This window comes from Agelaius tricolor, unplaced genomic scaffold (assembly GCF_023055355.1).
Source record: "Agelaius tricolor isolate 1412-34295 unplaced genomic scaffold, bAgeTri1.0.p SCAF_12, whole genome shotgun sequence".
NCBI lineage: Eukaryota > Metazoa > Chordata > Aves > Passeriformes > Icteridae > Agelaius > Agelaius tricolor.
In genome coordinates, this window is record NW_027269272.1 from 15,804,799 (window position 1) to 15,828,328 (window position 23,530).

The 23,530-nt window shown below is 46.9% G+C and overlaps 1 protein-coding gene across 1 annotated transcript in view; it reads right to left on the bottom strand.

Annotated features, from left to right (window-relative positions):
- LOC139594727 (tumor protein 63-like) overlaps positions 1-19,520 on the bottom strand; it is a 33,605-nt gene extending 14,085 nt beyond the window's left edge. Inside the window, exons 1-2 of the mRNA XM_071437084.1 lie at positions 19,447-19,520; positions 18,589-18,721 (exon numbers count right to left, since the gene is read on the bottom strand). Of these exons, the coding sequence (XP_071293185.1) occupies positions 18,589-18,721; positions 19,447-19,520 (207 nt within the window). The remainder of the gene's footprint in view (positions 1-18,588; positions 18,722-19,446) is intronic.
- Positions 19,521-23,530: the final 4,010 nt, after the last annotated feature.

Sequence of the window (23,530 nt, forward strand, 5' to 3'; positions counted from 1 at the left end):
CAGGAGATTTTTGGTACCCTAGGACAGAACAAAAGGCCATCCATGGCACGACAAACCTGCTGCAGTGAGGGGTGGATCTTTACTGGAAGCATACTCAACTCTTGCCCTTCCCTGTGTTTTTCCTGCAGCGCGATCCCCTTGTTTCAGCCAGGAGGGAGGTGGGCACACGGCAAGAGGCAGGTCTCAGCTTCCCACTACCCACCTCTCTGGTCTACTTAACCCTCTTCCCTGGCAAACCCAAACAGGGCAGTAGCATCCATTTAATCTCTCCAAACAAAATATCAACTCATTTCCAACCTTCGGCTTTTCTACCTCAGATTAAACCTTTGCAACTGGAATGCAGTTTGAAAACGTCTTGGAAGAAAAGAGAACCTGGCTATATAGGGCTTCTACAATCTTGCAGAAGACCTCTGCAGCTCAGGGATAAAACTATGCCTCTCAAGCCTGCACAGATGTCACCACATCACAAAAACTTTAATCCCCTAAGTGCAATTACAGCAAAATTGAAGGATGAATGCACAAGAAGCGTAGCTGGAATTGCAGGGATACCATCATGAAACACAACCTCCAATGCATCTCCCTATTTCTTGCTCCTAATGACAGATTGTGCCCAAATATGCAGGGTGTTGATACCATTTAAATAAAGAGAGGCCACTGGAAGGCATGGAACTCACATCTGAATCCTGCACAGCTCAGGAGGAGATTTCCTTCCCCAGGGATTGGGAATTGCTTGCCTGCTCAGAACTAGCAAAACTCCAAGACAGCATCACAAATAGGAAAGCAGGAGAGAGGGTCATGTTTAGCCAAAGCCTTCTGCCTTGAGAAAAAAATTAGGGTTTATACAGCATCTATCCAAGTATTTTCATCTTGGGGTAGGACAAGATGTGGGGTTCAGAGGGTAATGCACAGATAATCCTTTCCTCCTGGTACCTCCAGGAAGGAAGCAGGGCTGCTCTTCTGGGCAGCAACCAGGCAGCATCTCTCAGAGATTGCTTCCTTTACCCCAGGTTTGGCTGAGGGCCACAGAGAAGGGGCAGCAAGAGGGAAAGAGCACTGTGAAATGACAACTATGCCATGTGGCAAAATCAGCCAAGGAAAGCCACGGCTTTGTCCTCTGGTAGTTCTCAGCCAAATCCAAGCTGACAACAAGCATGATAAACCCTGGACACACTTTTACTGCACACAAATGGAGCTGATGTTCAAAATACTAGTTATATCTCAACCCCCAGAGTCTTTAACCTTAAACTAAGGTTTGCTGAACTGCTCTTACAAAGAAAGGGCTCACATCCAGGGCACTGCAACTCAAACACACACATGTGAGTTATTATTTAAAAGCTAAGAGGGAAAAGAAAAAGAAAACCAAAATGCACCCTTCTGAAGAGGCTATCCTAACCCTCAAAGATATTTGCAGTCATATGTATTCTTAATTTTCAGCGTGAAGGAATGCTGCCAAAAACCCATAAAGCAGTGCACAAGTTCTTTTGGTATAAAACTAGTTTCCCCCCCACCCCTCCCAAAACGATGATAAAAATCTTAACGGAAAGAGATTCTTTAATTTGTCTCCCACAAAGAGCAGGAAGATCTTTGGGAAGGATGATGGATATAATCAAAAGTCATGGCACATACTTCTTATCAGTGCTTTAACAAGATGTGTTTTTTTTTTTTGGCAATGATTTAATTTGATTTTAGCAAGCACTCCAAACTCTGCATCATCACTCAGCCAAACTGCAGAGGAACCCAGAGTCTCTGAAGGGAATCTCTATTGCTCTCATCTCCCCTCACAAGGACACAGGAAACTTGGACAACTTGCAGGTTCTCTCCTTCACACCCAAATTTTGTCCATGCTTCCTCACAAACATTTGTACACAACACAAAGTTCCACATGTGGAGATGAGGCAGGAAGACACAACAACATCCAAAGGGTTCCTATTCATCAGTACCTCACCATCCTATTAATAACCACCTAAAGTCTCTCTCCTTTTCACATCTCCTACTCATAAGCACACAAGAACAGATCTCCAGGGTCATCAAGTCCAGTGCTCTACCAACAAAGAGCTTAATTGTTCTTACAGCTGACCCAGATCAAATACTGGGATAGATTAAGCTGAAAAAGTGGTTCAAACAGGTTCCACCTCCAACCTCCCAGGGCTGTGATTCACTTAAACACCCTTCTCCCCTCTCTCAGCTTTTCCCAAGCAGATTTGACCCATTTGGAAGGAACCCATCTGACTGTGGTGTCGGGCACCCCACTCGCAGGCACGGGCGGCCCAGGGCCGTGGGCGATGGTGCAAGCTCGCCGCCCCGGCCACACAGCCTGCACTGGGGCTTGTGCAAGGGTGCAAGGGCTCGTTCCCAGGCTGGGAATGCATTCCCAGGGCTGAAGGCACCACACAGCCTTCAGCATCTGCCAGCACACAACCAACATCCTGGGGTGGCTGGGCACAGCACCCCAAGAAACGGGCTTGGGATGAGAGAGGAATCCCTGCTCTTCATCTTAAAACTTGATTTTAAAACAGGGGAAATTATTTCCTTCCCATACATGAGGTCCATTTCTAAACCCAGAAGCTAGCCGATACTAAGTCTTTCATGAGTTGGTACGTCTGCCTTGTGACCAACCCAGCAACAGCTCTAAAATCTGAACTGCAATTACCAGTGACAACAAAGTGCTGCTTCTATTTGCACACTGAGAACTTTTTTTCTTCTTTTCTAAGGAAATCATGCCAAAGTCTACTTCTTGTTTGCGAGCTTAAGATGGGTGAGGTTCATCATCACCAATATATTTTAATTGAGCATTAACAAGTCTCCCTCTCTTTTGAGACAAGTCATTAGCGAGGCTGCTCTTCCTCAGAAATGAAGCCAAGTCAATGCTAATGGGGTTTGCCTTCCCCAGAGTACAATGCTTCACTGGATGAACAAAGTCAGTGCACCTTGCTCAAATCCAAGGAGGTAAGAGGGAGAGTGGGGGAGGAAAAAAAAAAAAATCAGAGCTAAAGCCTTTTAAAAACCTCCCCTGACAGCAACAGTGACGAGCGGCATTACAGCAGAGCGAGAACGCTCCTGAGCGCATTGCTCCTGACAGATGAGCCCAGCCAGTCAACCATAGGGACTCCACAGCCCCACTGCTGCTATTCAGCGAAAGTTGATCAGATAGCAGCGGACAAATAACACCAAGCAAACACTCCAAGAAGTGCTCTCTCCGCATTTAAGAGTTTATAATTAACCCAGTTAAAAAAACAAAAGTCACCCATTTGGGTCTCGGGCATGGAGGCAGCAGAGGAAGCCGGCGCACGCACACGGGGGTTTGGGCTCCCTGCAGACAGGGACGGGGAGAGCACGCTGGTTTCAGTTTACCTCTCGCTCTCCCCGAGTCACAGACCCGCCATCCCAGCCGTGCAAGCCCTGAGTAAACCTTTGACAGACTTCTCCTCACCACCTGCCTCATCTCCTAGCTATGCTCTCAGCCTTTCAATTTCTATTTTGTTTTCTCTCCCAAGTGGCTGAGGTTCTGTCTGCTTTGGGGCTCGTACCCCGTGCCCTCCACTTGAAGCCTTTTCTTGAGGAATATACACACGCGTGCACACACACACACACAGAGCTTTGGCCGCTTTGCCACTCTGGCAAGTGTCAACACAGCTGCTGTCTCCGCTGGAATGTAAACCAATATTGTTGTTAGATCTCCCTCAACCCCTGGTAACTTCCTCCAAGATTTGCACAGCGTGTGGCAATCCTCTCCGCTGCCACCTTACAAAGCATCGACCCAAGCTGGTTAAAAGTAATTAAAAAAATAATTTTTAAAAATGAAATCAAAGCTGCACCTGAAGTTTGCGTCCCATTCACGCCCATGAAGTGCAGAGGGCTGTAGAAAGTAAAATGCATCTATTGTACACGCATTTATCCTTATATAATATACTTCTACAAACACCCTGTGTAAAATACCTTGCTGCTGTAAGTTATGAGGCAAGGTATTAACAGCACTGAGTAACAGAGGTGTTGGTGCGGACGCTAACGCAGCATTTGCAGCGGAGGACCTTTGTTTGCATATTATTTTGCTTTGAAAAGTAACCTAAGAAGGGATTTTTAACACATTTTTAGTTATTTCCTAGATACCATCCACTTGAAACCACAAGCAGTAATTTTGGCAATAAAAGACTCATAAAAGAGTTATAATGCAGACAACACAGCTAGTATTCAGACTGCTATAGGAATGCAATCTGTGTGCATTGCCCACCATAAAAACTGCCTTGCCTTGCTTCTCCAATGAAAGAAAATTATGTTGGCTGTTCAGGCTTCCCAAAACAAATTTGCTGCCCCAAATGTAAAGATCTGAAGTTCGCTCTCATTTAGATATTTAGCCCAACAAACTCTGCTTCCCATTGTAAAATGCAAAAGTCTCACAAAAACAAGTGTATATTCTGCACCTAACTTCTGGGGTGAAGAAATTGCACCTACTCACTAAAAATAAAAATACATTAGCGATATCACAGCTGAAACCTAGAGTCCTTACCTCGCTATACTGGGACTGGGCATTGTTTTCCAGGTACAACATGTTAGCAGTCAAATTGATCAACGCTGCTGTTCTTTCTTCTGGCTCCAGGATTTTGACAAACACCTCCCACCCCCTAGAAGACCCTAAAAATATGGGATGCTACTGTGGAGATAACAGGACTCAGAGTGTGCCTCTCTGCATAATTGAAGTTTCCCTTATATACCTAAGTATAGGCAAGGAGGAGGAGGTGGGGCTCTCCTGCCTTACCTGTCCAATCTGTCAAAGTGCCACCTGGAGTCCTCCACTCCAATGGAGAGAGGCCTCTCCCAGCTCATTAAGTAGTTAGAATTCCTTATCACCAATCTCTAAAAAGCAAAGGGAAGGGAAGGGGGGGGATGGCCAAAAAAAGAGAAAAGAAAAAAAGAAAGACAGGCAGGGAAAAGAAAGGAAACAATAACTTTCCCCTGTCACTTTTCTACAAGTTTAGAAACTCAAAAGAGAGCTATGGAATTGCTCTAAAGGAGCTGCTCCAAGAAACTTCTACTATTTATTTACTACAAAGATTCCAGGGCTGTTTTTTCCCAGGCACAGGCTTTGCTGCTACCAAGAACCTAAATATTCACGAAGGGATCGAGACCAACACCAGTGGTACAGTAATGCAGCCGAGCATTTGGCTGCTGCTGTGTGCAGATTTGGGACAAAAGCCCCAAGGACCTTTCTGAGAATCAATCACTGGTTCCATGCACCATAATCCAGCTGCATTCTCCGTCACCTGTGTGCTCCCATCCACACTCACTGCCAACAGGTCCTGTGTTTGCAGGGCATCACTCCAGCTACATTTTTTCCACTCCTCTGCGGTTGCTTCGAACTTGCATCATGATTTAAAAACAAGTTAAAAAAAAAAAAAAACAACCCAACCCGTCCAAAGGGATTCACGGTGTTAAATTAATAAATGGGACAAGTTTTCGGGTGCCACTCAGTAAAAAACACCTGGACAGGATGCCCACAGCAAACTTTCCAAAAGATAGGAAGAGCACTTAGCCGAGATCTGCAGGAGAGATCCCTACTGTGATTTTACTCTGGACAAGCAGACAAGCCCCCTGTCCTGCCCTGGTGTCCCCCGGAGCGGGGGTGCCGGGGTGCGAGCTCAGCGCTGCGCTGGCGGCACCCGAGCCCCGTGAGGATCGGCCAGGCGAGCGGGATGCACGGCAGAACAAAGGCGGCTGCTCCGGGAGCGCCACCGAGCCAGGCGAAACAGAACACCTTTCCACAGGGCTGGGGAGGGGGGAGAGAGGAAACCAAACATCCAGATCAGAGCGCGGCCCAGCATAATGACAGCGCTCCCAACTTTATCTGAGGACCGGTGCTCCCGCAGGGCTCTGCCGAAAGGCAAAGCACGGACTGCCAGCGCTGCCCGGGAACACCGAGCCTCGCTAAGGGCGGCGAGAGACCGACCACAGGGGCTTTGCAAGGAGGGACAAGGGTCCTGGGCAGGGCGGCCACCCACACACAGCCTCAGCACCTCCCCGCTTCTGCCCGGAGCGGCTGCTGCTCCTGCCACGCCTGGCCCCGGGCATCATTTAACCCCGGCTTCCCCGGGCGCGCAGCGAGGGACTGGGGCTCGGGGAGATGGAAGCGGGCAGGCGGTGCTGCTCACGGGGCTCGGGGGAGATGGAAGCGATTTGGAGCAGGCTGTGCTGCTCACGGGGCTGGAGGCCCCTGGACGGCCTTCCCAGCACACGGCAGCTCTGCAAATTAAAGGACATGGCAAGCGCACCAGGCTGGAGCGGCCAGCACATTCCTAAGGCTGCCATTTGTGGATGGTGGATTAAACTAATAAAACGGCGCAAAACCATCTTCAGGCAGGAAGCGAAACAAGAACACAGAGCACAGGATTACAATGTCCCCCCCTTCCCCTGCAGCAGCCCCTTGCCACAAGAATCAGGGGTCTGATGTAGCTCTCACCCTGCAAGCACAGCTCACGGGAGCTGCTGGGTGCAAGCAAAAGGTTGGAGGCATTTCCAGCGCACCTTCCCAACTCCTCCTCACCGAGCACAGTGCAAGGAGGCACTTCCCAGAACAGGCTGCAGAGAGGAGCACTGAGCACTCCTGACCTACCAGGACCAGCAATATCCCAGCTCGGGTTGGGACCACCTGAGCTTCACACACACCTTCAGTGCTCCTGAGCTACCAGCAAGAGCTGCCGAGCACACGGCCAGTTTCCCACAGCACAGGAACAACTCAACAGACCACTGCCAGGGCCCCTTGCCCTCCTCTCCATCTTCCCCAGAATCAGCTGAGACCAGGGACTGTGCCCAGTGTACTTATCTGATCTCACCTGGGATGGGCACAAGCCAAAAAGCCACACCAGTGCTAATGTGGAGATCCAGGTAAAGTTTGCAGGGAGCAGCCACAGCACCGTTAGCCAAACGGGACACTTTGCAGCACCACTGCAAAGCTTACACAGAGCTGGACATGAAGCAAGAATTCATGTCACCCATGGATCTTCTGTTGTCTAACAGTGAGGATACATTATGCCTTGCTCCGATGACCATTTTGATCCCTAAATATTGTCAAGTTTTTTCATATTGGCCCATGAGTTCAAAAACTATGGAGGGGAAGGAGACAGCAGGAGAAGGTACATAAATCTCCCAACCTCAGCAGGTCATTGTAAAATCCTCTTTCATAGCTATGCTCTGAAACTCAGAAGATCCTCCTTTTCCAGGTCATTAATGCAGCATTGTTGTGTGAGGTATCTGCCATCTTCTGCCCCACAGGTGGCTGTGGGTGAAGCAACACCCAGATACAGAGAGATACGTGGAAGTTTATCCAAAGAGATCTGCATGTCAAACACGAGGAGAGGTGTATATAGCATGAATAAATTGACATGTCAGCACAAATCCCTGCCCTCTGTACACACAGCCCCGACCTGGCTCGGTGTTTCAAATGCATTACCCTGTGCGGTCACCTTGAATCAGATGCTGGACAAGTGGCTTTCTGCAAATCCACCATCCACAAAGGACACAAAAAAGGACACCACCACGCCAGCAGGGGTGGCAGGAGGTAACAGAGCAGGCACCAGACACTGTGCCCACCAATGCTGCTACAGCCAGGCACAGGTGTGTCCCTCTCATCACCCCAGGGACCCAACCTTTGTTTCACTGGCTTCAGATCTAAATGCACTCTCCTCCTAAGATGCTCTCCTGGCTGGTGCCATGCTCTGGACACTCACACTGGCACCAGTGAAAAGTAAAGCTTGAACCTTTCTACCTTATCATGAAGAAGAAAAATTCCCAGACCCTATTTGATTCTCTCCTTTTGCAGGTACAAAATTTTCATATAGATGAGCCTACAACAACCTAATGGTGGCCAGGCAGCATCTCTTTGGGGTTCTCAGAGGAAAACTTGATTTCCTGAAATATCATATGGTTAAATGGTTGAATCATAAAAACAGAAGGACACCCCCACCCTCCTCACACTGCACACTCACTTTTCAGCTCTGGGACAGCGATAGTCATAATTTGTCTGAGTCTTCTGGACAGGTCTGCAAGGGAATCATCAACTCTAACGGTCTGAAGTCATGGCAAGACAATCTTTGTAAACAGAGATTATGCCTTATCATACCAATTAGCCTAATCAGAAAAAGCAAACAGATTCAGGCAAAGGCCCTCCTTTCACACATTTGTAAGAATGACTGCACACTGAGGACAGATGAACAAGGTTTAACTCTGCTTTTAGAGTCCAACAAGTTCTCCCCCACCCCAAACAGGAAAAGAATAAAGTAGAAAACAAAGAAAACAGTGTCAAGAGAAGAGCCTGGCACTTATGCTCTGGATGCTTAGTTGGATTGAAATTCAAAAAGTAGCTCAGCCCCAGGAAAGGAAGTCTTAAAGTAATTTACCTCCAATACTGTAGGAAACTAAAAATAATAATTGCTAGTTAGATTTGAAAGTTTCAGCTGCAACCCTCCCAGGTCTGACTCAGATATTCTAGAAAGCTTCTGGCAATGCTTTGTGGCTCCTGCTGGTATGCCGAAGAACAAAATAAAATGCAAACAAGACCCCTAAGTTTCCAAAACGAGCTGTTGGCCAAGTCAAACTGCTGATTCAGAGTCTTTGTTTGAATGCTTTTCCCCGTGCTCTTACATGGCTTATCCCAGCTCCTCTCACCAGTACCATGGGCAAGTTCTCAATAACCCTCTCCGGTCCCAAGGTAAGTGCGCAAAATGTGACGATTAAAAATGTCACTATCACAACTGCAGTGTTAATTGGAGATTGTGTAATTTCTTGTAGAAGGGGGGTGTGTGCATGCACACCTGCCTGCGTGTTAGGCAGTTCATGCAGAATTTCCTGCAGATCAAATGAAAAAAATCTGCTCAAACCTCTCCACTCACATAAAAATAGCATCTGGATCGAGTGCGTCACCACAGACTGTGACATTCACTTAATTCAGAAATGTTTACAAATTAGGACTGAGATAACAGGAGGAGGAGGGAAAAAATAGAACATAGTTTTTGGAGGATTTTTTTTCTGTTACCTCTGAGTAACTGCTGAATGCTTGAAAAACAAGCCTCTGCCAATTGGCTTTGACAGCCTTTCCAGTGCAGATCTTGCAGGGACAGATGTGTACTCTGCAATAGCAGGAAGCCAGGTTAAAAAGCCAAAAGAAAATACTTTCAAAGAAAAAGCAAAAATCAACCCGCCTTCTTGAAAAGTCATGCAGAGCTGATCTTCATTGCTCAAACCACAAGGAAGAGAGGGAAAAACAATGTGGTCCCTGAAACAGGGACTTTCCTCTTTTTTGTTTTTAATCTAACCATTTATGGCAAGACAGAACAAATAAAAAGAGATGAGGTATAAAAGGCAGCATCCTACTGGCTGCAGCCTTGTGTGCATCCCAGCACCACATGGAACTGCAGCTGATCCACACACAAGAGAGGGACCAGGCACCCCCAGCTCTCAGAGAAACCTCTCTGTGCACCTGGGAGCACAAATTCAAACCTCCTTGTTCCTCACCACTGACCCAGGGACAGTCTGAAGTACAGAAATTTCTTTGAAATGCACTCAAATGTACAAACCTTCACATTAGAAACACGCCCTGTCTGCAAGTGTTTAGTACTGAGGATCAATCCCTTCTTCCAGGGACTCCTAACTGCATTTTTCTCCACATTTTAAAAGGGCAGGGTAAAAGGCAGGAGGAGAGCCCAGCTCCTAGCTCTGCCCATGGTGCAGGCTGGCTTCTCCTTCCCAAGGAACATGCCCTCCCCAAGGCAATCCCTGTCACAACAGCCCTGCCCTCCGACCCTGGGTAAACATCTGCGCACGCTGCTTATTTGAGCTCCTACAGTCTCGTTATCTCCCCCAGAATACCCCTAGGGCTAATTAGAGACTTAATGGCATCATGTCAAGAGATAACGCTACGTGGTGGGGGAGCAGGGAGAGGGAAGGTGGAAAGGAATTGTGAAACAAAACCAGTTCCCTTCACAACCGCTGTGCAATATTGGTTTAGGAAGGGCTCACGCAGCCCCCGGGCCTCTGCCCTCGGGCTGCTGAGCTCCATTTAATGAGAGAGAGCAAGACACTCCTCCGGAGAGATTCAGCTCTCCAGCCAAGGTGATGCAAGGTCCCCACACCTTCCTCACTGTCTGCACAACCAAAAACCCCTGTAACCCCATCAAGGGTCATTCCCACCAAAGTGCCAGCAGTGACTGCCCTCCCACAGCTGGGGTATGACATAGGAGGCAGACAAAGCATACAGATAATTTATCAAAAAGTGTTTCTGCTTATCTGTGGCACACCTTTTATCTAATTTTCTCACTATTACTGTACCCTAGTGATTATTTTTAAAGGAATTTGCTTTCACTATGAAAGCTTAGAGGTAAAACCATATGGATACATATCTTGACAAGGCAGCACATAAGCTTACAAAACTACCAGCCAGCAGATAATTTCACACTGATGAATGCAAACCCATGGGTCAGTAGACACTCACGCAAGTAGATGTGTCCAGGGGACTCTGGGGGCTCAAGCCAGGGCAGCTCTTTGGTTGGAGCAACCACCCTCAACACTCAAACTGCATTTTTGCCTCACAAGGATCTCTGGATGCTCAGTATGATTGACCACCCCAAACCCCCCATATTTATAAAATATTTTTCAAAAGTTAAGAGAGAGGAAGTTACACAAGAAAATTCATGAAAATTGCTCCTAACTGGCATGAACAGTCCCATCCCTCCAGCTGGAGACAGGACAGGGTCATGGCACAAACCTACATCCCCAGAGACCAAGCACTTCAGCCAGGGAAAGGGAGAAGGAGATAGCAACAGATTACAGAGCTTTTGTTTTCACTCAGAGAAAGGAGCAACTGTTGACAGACCAGCGCAGTTCTTGCACAAGCAGATGAGGGGAAAGTCCCTTATCTTATATAAACTACAGACAGGTCTCCTGAAATGCACAACTGCTCCTAACTGCACAACCACAGCAGCTCCTTCTAACCAGCCTCTGCTCTGCTGCCAACTCCCTCCCACCCAAGCACTTTTACAATAATCCAGTATTTAAAAGAAAGTTACCACTTAGCAATAATTCAAGAAGAGTCTTCCAAATGCCTGGTTACACCCTCACCCTGCAACCCATGGCAATTTACAGTTCTCCTATTAAAACATCACTGTTATCCAATATTGCCCAGGTGCTCTGGAGTGCAACACACTTCCCAAGGCAGGAAGCCTAGAAGCCTGCTTATGCCTTTTTTTTCCTCTGAAGAAATGCTGCATTTTGCAGTGCTGCTCTTCCCCAGAAGATTGATCATTTTTGCTTCAGACTTGTTTAATTTTAATCCAGTCTGGATATCACCATGAGGTCCACTACACCCATCCATGCTCTCAAGGAGGAATAAAAGTGCTTCAGAGTACCTTTTCCTTCTATTTAAACAGGCTGGAGATAGAAGTCCACACTTTTTAGAGTGACAGTTATATTTGTTACTGAAAACTCCTTTGATCTCTTATTAATCTCTGCAAATTCAGCTGCTGATTAAAGAAGAGTTCAGTCAGCAGTGAGCAAATGAACCCAGGCCACAAACCACTCCTTAAATCCACGGTTCACAGAGACAGATTTAATTTTTTGTGACTGCCTGACAATTCATTCCCTCATTAATTTCAGCGCTATCAAATCAGTGACAGTGAAGTGGAAAGCAGATGGTAGAAATTCATTCAGTAGAAAACATTACCTAGTCCAAGAGTTTCCTCGTGAAATATTGGAGGGAAAAAATAATAGTCATTAAGAGGACTGTGGGCAGAATCTGCAGAACCACAAAGCAACTTATATAGTGAGACTTTGGATGCCTGAGACTCTCTTCAAAGCAAGAATCCCAATTAACGCAAGAGAGAACTTTTTAAACAGAAGCTACACCCCACAGCTGGCTGCAGCACAGACACTTGGCTGTGCTGGACAAGGAAGGGGAGCAGGACACTCCCAGGGCTGTGCTCCAGGTTTGTCTCAGCCTGGAAGGAGAAACCCCTCCCTGGCATGGTCAGCTCTGCAGCTGGAAACAGCACTGTGAGGTGCTTCCCATCCTCTACTCACCTCACCCCACAAAGAGGGGTACCATAAAGCTCCACAGAGTTTTCTTTTGGTGGCTGCACATGGACAGCTCAATTCATCACCCTTCCAGCTAACAAGAGAAAAGGACCTTATTTTCCTTCTACACACAATCTGGTTTATAATTAAAAAACCCAACCCAACAAAAAACAAAACATCCAGAGGAAGGTGAATTCTGGGGAAAAAAGAGGATCCTATCACCTAGATAGAAACAATGAGTGAAGTTCCCATCAAGACAGCATAAGCCTTAAACATTCTCCAGAGGAAAAAGGGCCTACAATCTATTGTTTCAAGATCAAGATGCCTTTTAATTAGGTGTTTGTGCAGACCTTTTAAAGATGTAAAATAAGCACTAACGCATTATTGCTCCATACTTGCTCAAGGAGCATGTGTGGCACCATGGAAACCTTTGGAGGCAGGCCTAGCTGCTTGAGGAAGATGTTTTCTGAAGTGACTGCTTCTTTTGTTTGGAGGCATTTGCATATAGGCAGAGGACTCCAGTTACCACACTCTTCCACATCAGGTGTTCATAGCACTGGAGTTGGGGAGTCAAAGCCACACCTCCTGAAACACCCAATTTCACTGTGACAAACCCTGCAGGTTTGTGCTTTTCAGCTTAAAATTAGTTTATTCTTTCCCAAGATGAACATACAGCAAGAAGCTGAAAAGGAAGAAATATTTAAAGGAATTTAAAATATGCTTCTAAAATGATCACACAGCACACAGATCACCCATTAGTTTTCTTCAGTACCACCGAGAATCCTGGGAAGTGAAAATAAAAACAAAACACTTGGTTTAAGGATCCAACTCACAACTGGCTACATTCCTACAAGAAGAAACATACCCATCCCTGGTCTGCAGCCAGAACTAGGGCCAAATAGCACAGGAAAGGGAAATAGGGAAAAAATTATTTTAAAGAAACGTAAATGTGTCTTTAGAGCCCTGCTACACACAAGACAAGGGAAGTTTTCAGACTCTGATTAAACTGAACATACAGATACATTCTTTACATTCATTCTTATCTGAAAGAACTGACCATTTCTAGATCTGGATCTGCAGCCCTAAATGTGATGATTAGATCATTTAGAGGGACCTATGAAGCAGAAGATTAAACATCAGCAGGCTTACAAAGCCAAGCCTAAATTAGGAGAGCTTCTGAGTTCAACTGCAAACAGGAGAGGTGCTGCAGGGAAGCTTCCAATAGAATAATGCCTTTGCTCATTATGGAAATGTCTTTGCATAATCTCAACTTTCTTTGCACAGCTATGGAACGAATAAATAACCACAAAGAAGAGAAACTTGGCAAGCCTCAAACTCTCTCAAACAAAAACCAGACAGTAATAAAAGCTTTGATCACATCCCTGTGCTGTACAAAGTCCTTCCTTCCTTCTCTGCTATGGTCAGTCCTGGAACACTTAAGCATGGAAACGGATGGCCACACAAGCACTTTGCTGCACCTCCTTATCAAATCAGCCTCATCCTCCAGGTGCAAAACCATTTCCCAACAAAATGCAGGGCTGTGGCAGCTGCCAGAGCCCGTGGCAGCACACATCACGTGTTAGCCAGTCCCTGCACAGAGCACCATTCCTGCACTGCTCGCCACATCAGCTCCCCGCCCTGCTGTGGGCACACAGGGACATCCTTCCAGCCCACAGTTCCACCACCCCATAACCAGCTTCCAGCTGCTTCTTCAGCCATTACCTTGCAACAAGTGCAGTTCTCTTCTCCGGACCCAGAAAAACACTTTCAAGAAGCAATCAAAATCAACAGAGTTCAGAGCCTGCACTTTAATATTAAAGCATTGGATAGAATGCAGCAGTCGTGCAGGACAGGAGGGGGGGAGCTTTTTGTGTCTGTCCATCAGGTGCACAGCTGATCCTGACCACAGCTCCCACGTGATGGGGACCAGGAATTCTGTGCATGGCCATCAAATATGAATTACTGATTTACAGGGTGCTAAGGCTGAGGGCATGCACAAGAGAGCCAGCAGCCACCTTGAGCCAGCTTGCTGGGCTGCAGCCTGGATTCCCAGGTCTTTGTATTCTGTGCAAGGTGGTTTGGTGGCACTTTCATGAGCCTACAGCAGATTAAATATGGGAAAGGTTGCTTGTTTCCATTGGGAAGCATCAGATACCAACTCTGAGATGTGTCATTGGTAAAAGCACTGAGGCTGAGAGCCTCAACACCTCCATTTCCTGCAGAAGATGGATCCAGTATATCTACCCTACTGTTACCTCCACCTCTCTGCATAAAGGAAAACAGCAGAGCCACAGAGCTGAAGCTCTCAGTTTTAAAACTATGAAACACACTGAATTTGCAAAATTTCTGCAGCTACCACACTTGGGACACCCACAGCCCATGAAGCTGTACACCCAAACCCAGCCCTACACACACCACCACCCCTAGGACAGAAACCCACTCCACAGGCTGCTCAGCACTGCCTGATCAAGCCACACACAGCAAATCCCCACAATTATTTGCAGAAGATGAAGGAGAACAAATAAATAAAAAAAAAAAGGGAAAAAAAGGCAAGGAATTCTCTCTGCCTTTTACAGGGAGGGATGGATCCAGGTTAAGAAAACTCTGGCCAGGCAGTGTCTGGGGAGCAGGCATTCCACTGAACTGGTTAGGCAAGGGGCTGGGGAGGGAGGACGGCTGGGCTCGCTCAGGGGCATGACAGGAAGGTATGTACAGGGGGAGGGGGATGAGCTGCTCCATCCCTGGGGACAGAACTTCAGCTCCTGTCAGCAGCATCCCCGCGGCCCTGGCCACACTGCTGGGGGGGTGGTGGTGGTGGCAGAAGATTTACAAACTCTGCCAGCCCCTCAAATAACACTTTTACTTTACAAGGCTCTTGCTGAAATCCTTAGCCCAAAGCAGCTTTGGGTCCAGACCAGCATCTCTTAGCATCAATGAGTTTGCAGGACTTTTGAGATAGGGTAAGAGAAAGCAATTTTGCACCCGGTAGAGCAGGCTGACAGCACTAAGAAGGCTCCAGGACAATGCAGGGGTTATTGCACTGCCACACACCCACTCCTAGAGAGGGATCTCCAGACCTCTCCTCCCTGATGCCCCAGGGCATTTAACCAGTCAGACACAAATATAAAATTGCTGTAACATTACCTGATTTCTAGCACTGCAGGATACGGGCTTTGCAATCAGTGTTCATCCTGAATGCAGGGAACTAGACATCACCCCACCACACCCCACAGCTGCTGGCTGCATCCTTGATCAGAGGACAGGCTGGGGATCACCTTCTTTGGTGCACTTAAATGAATGGCAGGAGGCCCACAAAGACACACGTGCAACTCACCTTCCTGGCCATCTGCAGCTCCTTCCCACACCAGGGCCATGGCACAAAGTGCTCTCCACACCCACAGGGACCACCAGCCCTTCACTCCAGTTATGCAAAAAAGGCAGATCTTTGCTGGGGTTTCCCAGGCTGCCTGTGGTTCACACCAGGGGACAGGAAAGGCCACAGCTGACAGCCAGGATGGGCCACCCAGGACATTGTGAAAGAGCTGGTCACACGGCTGGGGAAGGTTGCTGACTGTCTAATGTTATACCAGAGCCAGAAACCTCTTCCTGCCCCCTTCAGAGCTTTTCATCCCAAGCTAGTGCAGATCACCAGTTTCTCTTACCCCTTTCTTACACAGACACAGAAGATTATTTCTTCCTCAAAACAAGTGAGTGAGAACTGCAAGGTCTCAGCAAGAGACAGGGCTACAGCCCAGATGAGAGGGGCTTCTGTGTCAGCCAGACTTCTCCCCAAAGAACTGCATTTTCAAGGCAACGAACACAACTGATGGGTGTTCGACAGGGCAGGACTCCTGCTCATTTTCCAGCCCACTTGTGGGACAGTTTCTTCAGGCCCTGCAGCTCCTTCCCCACTACTAGTTCTGTTGTGAACAACACTTGGACTCCCAAACAACAAGACTTGCACTCCCAAAAGTCAAATAATAGAAGAAAAATTACAAAATCACAGGTTCTACCAACACAACTCTTGGGCTCAAGGATAGACATCTTTTAAGACCTTTCATTTGCAAGTTTCATTTTTCAGCCATAAATTGCAAGAAAGTGCAAATCTTATTTTAAAAGCTGATTGGAATTGCTTAAAAGTCCACACAAGGACAATCAACTTAAATAAACCACTCTTTTAACTGCTCTGTGCTCATTTAAATCTCACATGGTGCTGCATTTTGGACAAAAACTGGCTTTGCTCTTTTCCTAAGACAAATGTAATACTATAAAGCACTCTGCCTTGATCTCAGTGCTCATCTCCCCGGGCCCCTCTGTTTCTGCTGCATTCCTTTGTGTTTATCTGCCCTCTTCAACCCTCCGCTGCAATCAGCTGCATGCAGCACCTCGTGTCTAGGAGTGACATGGCTGAGGTTACAGGAGAGACAGGTGCAAGGGAAGCTCGTGCCCCGGAGCCATCCAAAGGAAAAGAGAAGCTGGAGGGGAAGAGAGTTGTAAGGTATTTCAGATTAAAGCAAACACCTTGCCCCAGGCTACACATTCTCTGCCAATGAAAGCTGCAGCCGCTGCGAGCCCCAGAAACAGCAAAGCAAACACAGACTTCTCTGCAAGGGGAGTTGTCACCTGTCAGGGATGTTTGCAAATTTATAGGGAGGTGGTGGTGGTGGTAAGGGGAATAAAAAGAGCTTTCCTCATTTTAAAAGACGGGCTGTTTGCACAGGTTTGCAGTGCATATTTTGCTTTGTGAAGGCTTTTGTCCAGCATTCAACTGAGAGAAGGTGCTGTCTTCCACTGAAGACAAACTGGAACATTTATAAATGTACATACATTAATGTACTCCGAGTGCTGCCTTTACAGTAAGGGTGAGGATGGGATGGAATTTCCCCGCTCCCCCTTCAGCTTGTCACGTCAGTGAAAAACACTTCTTTAAAAGAAGTCACCCTGCAGCCTGGCCTCTCCAGAAATGCCTCCTGCAAGGCTGGGCTCAAACTCATCATCAGCAAGAAATAATTGCATAGAGAAAGCTTCTTGTCCCCTTCCCAGGCAGCGGTGCTCAGAGAGAACAAGGGGAAGGGACTTTCCAATCATGTTCCACTGCAGCACTGAGGCAGGGGGAGACTGAACAGGCCTTCAGTGAGCCCAACAGCCACCACAGGGCTCTGCAGGCAGCCTGGACAGGAGATGGGGAGGTGAGCTTGTGCTCAATGCCACAAATCTAGATTTGAGCATGGAAGGAGAAAAGTTACTGCTAATGTCCTTTAAAGTGTTAGGAATTGGTTTTCAGGGGGACATAGTTCAAATGTATATCGTTCACTTTGAACTTATAGTTCACTTTGAAAATCTGAATCCCCTGTAAACATGGAGAATCTTTTGGACTATTGAGGAGACACCATTTCACTGGAGCTGTGCTCTAATACTGGAAAAAGCCAAGATCTAGATGCTGATGGAAAGCTTGCACCCCACCAAATGCTGAATCAAAAGATAACCAGACATGATGGAGGTCACCTCCCCTTGTGCACTTGGATTAGTTCACCACATCATCCAGGCATACCCAACCTCAAAGCAGCTTTTTAACCCTTTGCAACCTTACTGGGAAGGGAAGAGCACTACAGCCTCCCCAGCAGTCACACCAGTGCAGCACTGACAGGTCAAACCTCCTGCCACCAGGGACTGCAACCAGAGTGACCCAGGAGCTCCTTCCTTGCAGACACAATCCTCCAGGTCACAAACACTACCAGGACACAGACTGCCAACACACCATCACTGGGCACATCAAAAATTGTGGTTGATTAGCCAGGGAATTAAACAACAACAGTTTCTCAGGATGGAAACATCCTGAGAAACAACAAGAAAATTTACAGATACCAACACAAATCTCAAACTACACTTTATTTTTACCCCAAAGTATACAAAACCCAGGAAGAACAGAAACAGGACATGAGCAACTCAAACTCCTGAAACACCTCCTGCTCCAGCCTGCAAGAAAAGCACATGGCTTCTTCAGAAGAGCTATTGCTAAGAAAGAGACAGTCTGTTAGTGCCAAAGGCAACGAACCAGCAAGCACCAGTGCCTTCTGCATTCCAGTCTTGAGCCATATCCCTGAGATACCCATGGCCAAGACTCATTACAAACACTCTCTAGTCTGAAGAAACTTGAGGGGAAAAGAACCCAACCATGGTCTGAAAACAAGTTTTCATTCATATATGGCCCCCAAGAGAAGAAAAACCAGTGAAGAACCTGTGGCCTTGGTCAGCAAAATTGCAACTGTGCCCAGAATTATTTTAACCCTGAGGTCAAACTAGCTTTAAGCAGGGAGAGTGCAGGGATGGTTGAGTAGCCTGTGCAAGAGGCTCCTCAGCTCTCCTGCCAATTCAGCTGCCTCATCCCTCTCTCCTGCCACTGCTGCTGCAGAAGAGGAGCAGGTGAGGAGCCAGCCAAGGTGGGAAGATGGCCCTGGGGCAATGCAGCTGGAATAGCTCCTGCAAAAACTCCCCTTGTGCCCCCAAAGCTTGAGGAAGTTTCTCATTACTCACCCACATTGGGTCATTCAGCTCGGTGTCCTGCACCCGGACACAATCCATGCTGATCTCAATTTTGTTTGTGGAGCCATCTTCAGATGGGCCATCAATGAAGTTTAAATCGATTGGCTGAACCGAGCATATTGGCCTGGAAAGAACACAGTAATGGAGTTAAAAGTGGCCAAGTTCTGTTTTACACCACCCCACCTTCCTTCCCTTCCCCTGTGCCCAGGACTTGGGCATTACCACAAGCCGGTCTCATGGCAAAGTCAGGAATTACTGAGCAGCAGCCACCTCCTCACCACTGTACTACAGCAGCCCTGAACAGGACAGGGCCCTGAGGCACTCTGAGGCAAGGACAGAAGAGTCAAACCACTCAAAGACAGAGCTCATGGAGGATTTACAGCAGTGATTGTTTCAGCGTCAGTCATGGCAAGTCAGGAATGGGAACAGAGTCAGTTTTCTTTCAGCCAATGGACCTGACAGGTGAACTCTGCACCATCTTCACCTCCTCTCCCTCCCTGGCACCAGCAGGGGGAAAACATGCAGCCTGGACTCAGAGTGATGAGCCCATTTCCTGAGGGGAAATGCCAACCACCAGCCTTAGGAAGCAGCCAGCTCAGGCACCAGAGGCCTGGCAGACAATCAGTGCCACTGCTGACCCCTGCACTTGGTCCCCACAGCCGGGTGTGGGACCTCTGGGGAGCTCCAGAGCTGTCAGTCACAACAGACTGACACATCCAGCCATCACAGCCATATCTAATCAACACACACAGGACTCCAAACTCCCCAGCATCAGTCCCTGAGCAGCCTAATTACAGGGGCATCCTGCCCTAAAACACCTTCCATATGTTCCACAGAAGGGTTACTTACTGTTCCAGGAAGTCCCAGATGTGCTGGATTACCTCTGGGCTGAGGAATTCCCTGGGCTGAGAGCTTTGGGACATGGCTGATCGGTAGTAACTCTCCTTCCAGGAGAAGGGGCTCGGAGTTTCTACAAACCTTAAAAAACAAAAGCAACAAAAAAAAAAAAAAAAAAAAAAAAAAAAAAAAAAAAAAAAAAAAAAAGGAAGGGAAAAACAAACCAAAAGAAAAAGAGAAACACACACAAAAAGACATGTTGAATTCATGAGTCCAGCTCAATGAAAACCCATAAATAGAAGCTATTGTGTGAAAAAGGAGACACGCTGAATGCCTGAGACATTCACAGCTGTACAGCACACATTCCACACTACTGCAGATGCTGCATTTAGATGGGAGAGAATTTGGCCACCCTTACTGGGAAGTTAAATACCCATCAGAGTCCACTGGGATGCTGTGTCATTAGAATCCCAGAGATTCTTAAAAATCAAAAAAACAAAAAACCTGAACAAACCATTTTCCCTTTTCCCCCAAATGACCAATTTCCCATCTGAAGCAGGTAGTCTTTGCAGTGGGTGAAGCAGCTAAGCAGTGTGGGATACCACTGTCCCAGGCCGTTTGCCTGTCTAAATGGCATGCCCTTGAATGATTTAGGTGACTTCTACACCCAGCCACTGCAGCTGAGGTCATGAGCTAAGTATTCAGTTGTGGTTTTGCTTGGTTTGGGGTTTTTTTGGTTGTTTTCCTCTTTTTATTTTGAATAATAACAAGAATAAAATATTTTTTGTTTTCTTTTCTATGGAAGTAAGTTAAATCACATCAGATTTTATCTACTTGTCTACTGCCTTCTCACCTCCACCAATTTCTGAGCCAGACCAACTGATTTCCACCAGATCTGCTAATTACCTTGGCCATTTTTATACCCTTAAGCTCCCACAAGCCTCACAGAAATAGGTGGGCCCAAGAGGAGCAGTGACAGAGCTGGAGCACTCATGCCTTCCACAGCTGCACATTCTCATCCCACTGGCCAATTTCTAAATTCAAACACAGCAGCTTTTAGACCCATGTCAAAATACTTGACAGATGTAAAGGGGGTGGGAGGAATTTCTCCAGTATATTTGCAGTTGACAAAAAGTCTCAGCTCAACTTCAGAATATGAGGCAGGTGACCACCTTTCCTGCTACAGGGTTGGGGGTGTCCTGCACAATTTCCATGAGAGTTATTTCAGCACAATGCAAGTGAACAGCCACATTCTCTGCCAGGGGAATGGCCATGGCAGGAGCCAAGGTTACAACTGGATTCCAAAGAGACTTGGACTAATATTTGGTTTGGCACATATTGGTCCTGATTAGTACAATGGTCTAAACAAATTGCATGGGAGACCCTAATTTATTAAGCTGCCAAAATTAAGAAAAAGTGTTTCAGAGGGAAGATCACACTATAGTACTTTTACTTCACTTTTCCTGAAGTATTTACTTCTGGCTGCTGTCATAGAGGTATCTAGCTCTCTTTACTGAATATTTATAGCCACTTTCATTTTGAGGATGACTCTAGTCTGCAAAAAGCTGGGTTTTCCTCACCTCTGCTCTCAGGAAAGAGCAGATTGTTATTCTAAGCTAAAGGAAACAAAAGTGGCTTTAAAGCCCCCTGGAGCCAGTGCTGGGCATGCCTCAAAATAGGTGAAAGCATCACTTCAGCTCCTCATCCTTTTTACAATCAGGGGAAAAAACCTCCAGCATAATTGAAAATTTCACAAACAGCCAGAAACAAAAATGAAAGGCAGAAATGCATGGGTAATAGCTCCACCTCATAGATGGGAGCACATGCCCACGCTACATGTGAAAAAATAATCACAAATCCTCTGAGAATAGCAGTTATCCCACAAAGTACCCAAAATTACTCCTTTCAGCCTTTCAGTCAGGTAAGACGCTTTCAAGAATGCCATATTGAAACCCAGAAGAACAGCTCTGGCCTAAAGCCTGTCATATAAACTGCAGATCAATGCCACCACGAGCCTTGGAGCTGCACAGTGGGAAGGCCTGCAACCTCCTCTGCTGCTACACCCAGACAGACCACAGGCATTGCTCAATACCCTGCACCCAGTCCTGACCACCAGGAATGGGCAGAGAAACCCCACAACGGGTTCTCTCAAACCATCAAAGCGCTCATTTCTAACAATTATTTGCCACTTAACAACAACTGCTTTCGACTGTACACTAAAAATCACATTTCATTACTACACAGACAGGAACTGACTTCAAGGGAAAAAGAGTTATACCAAACCAGACCTCTCTCAGAGACCTTTCCTTCAGAAAGTCTCAGTGCAACAAGGTTCCTGCATGCCTCAGCACGCCCCAGCTTTGGTTCACTGCTGGACAAAGTTCTGTCTCAAAAAGGCAAAGTGTCCCAGTTCACCCTGCCTGCTCTGCTCCTGGTGGTCCTGCTCAGATGCAATTGCACAAACCTGCCCCAACCAAGCAGTGCATGAGATACCAGCTGCACAAACTGATACAGCCAGGTTTGTTCCTCTACACCTTTGTAGCTAACCGAGCTGCTGGAAATCATTGCACCAGCTAGGAACACAGCTGGTGCATCCATCTGCTAACCACAACTCTGAATTTCTCCAGAGGGGGATACTTTCCAGCTGCAGCATCTTTGTCCCTGTAGCCAGACAAACTCCTAGCTTACTGATTCTAGGAAAAGCATTGCAAGATTTTACCTGGTGACCAAAAGGGCACATTTCCCTATACCAAGCACAAGGAGTCTCCTGGTTAATGTTTTTACAGAGACTCCTTCAGCACCTTTACTACCTGTACAGTTCTATTTCCAAAGGAGGAAGCAAGATGAGGCAGTCAGCCTTGGCAAGGCCACAGCATTACAGAGGAGGCCCCAGCATTACAGTAAACTCAGTTTGGTGCACCGTGTTCTCAGGCAGGAAAGAGCTGTCAAAAGGTAAGAAAACCAACCTCAGCTCAGCACAAAGCTGCATGCCAGATAAACTGTCTCCTTCCCTGTGGTCTCAACAAAATCTAAACCTAAAATCAAAACCTAGACCTCAACAAAATCTATTTTCCTTAACTAACAGCCTTCAACAAAGAGGAGAAGCTTCTGTCTATCAAACACATACTTAAGTGTCTGAATTTCCACTGGGAAATAATAGCTAAAGTCTATATAAAATCTGTGCATAAATTTCACTACTTTAGTTAATTGTCTTTTCCCACATCAGCAAATGCTCTCCTTTCAGCAAAATAATTGTTGAGTGCCTAAAGTTAAACACAAGATTGCATTGCTTAAATTGCTTCTATGAACCAGATGCTTTTTTTATTAACAAGCACTTAAACAACATCCTTTTACCTACATCTGATCATCCCAAAGGCCATCACAGGAAATAGCACTACTGAACACAACCTCTTATATCAAAATACTGACTAGAACAGAACAAGGCATAGCAGTAAGTCTCGTCTAGGTTGTTTCTGTTCAAAGTCTGCAAGGTCCCTGCACCAACTGCTGAACTATCTGGCAGGATGCTTCTCACAAACAGAGAGCACTAACTGCACCAGGAGCTACAGGGGGATTTACAGCCCCCATCAAACTGCAAGCTGAATAGGACATTGCATCCACGAGCCCCTCCTTTAAAAACCACCAGGGGATTATTAATAGCAAGTCAAGCCTTCTCCCAGAAGCAGCACCTCACCAAGAGCAGTGTTCCTCTGTGCAGCGCTGGCACACAGCTCCTGAGCCGGAGGATCCCAGAACAGGCTTCAGGCAACCATACCCTCCCACTGAGCTCCCATTTATCTGCTGAAACAGGAGCAGCCCAGAGTCCAGGTGAAAGCACTTCTCCAAATTCACTAGGTGGGCTGGAGCCCCAGGCACAGTGATTGTGGTGCTGCCTCCTGAGTGAGCACTCCCCCAGCAGAGCTGTGTTACAGCCCCTGAGTGGGGATGTGCCCCAGCTGATCCCCCTTGCCACCCCACTGATGAGTGACATTTCTGAAAACACGGCAATGACAACACACACCTGTAGCTGTGCCCACACAGCACTCCAATTCAGAGTTTACAGAAAAAAATCCATACCAAAAGCAACTCACCCTTC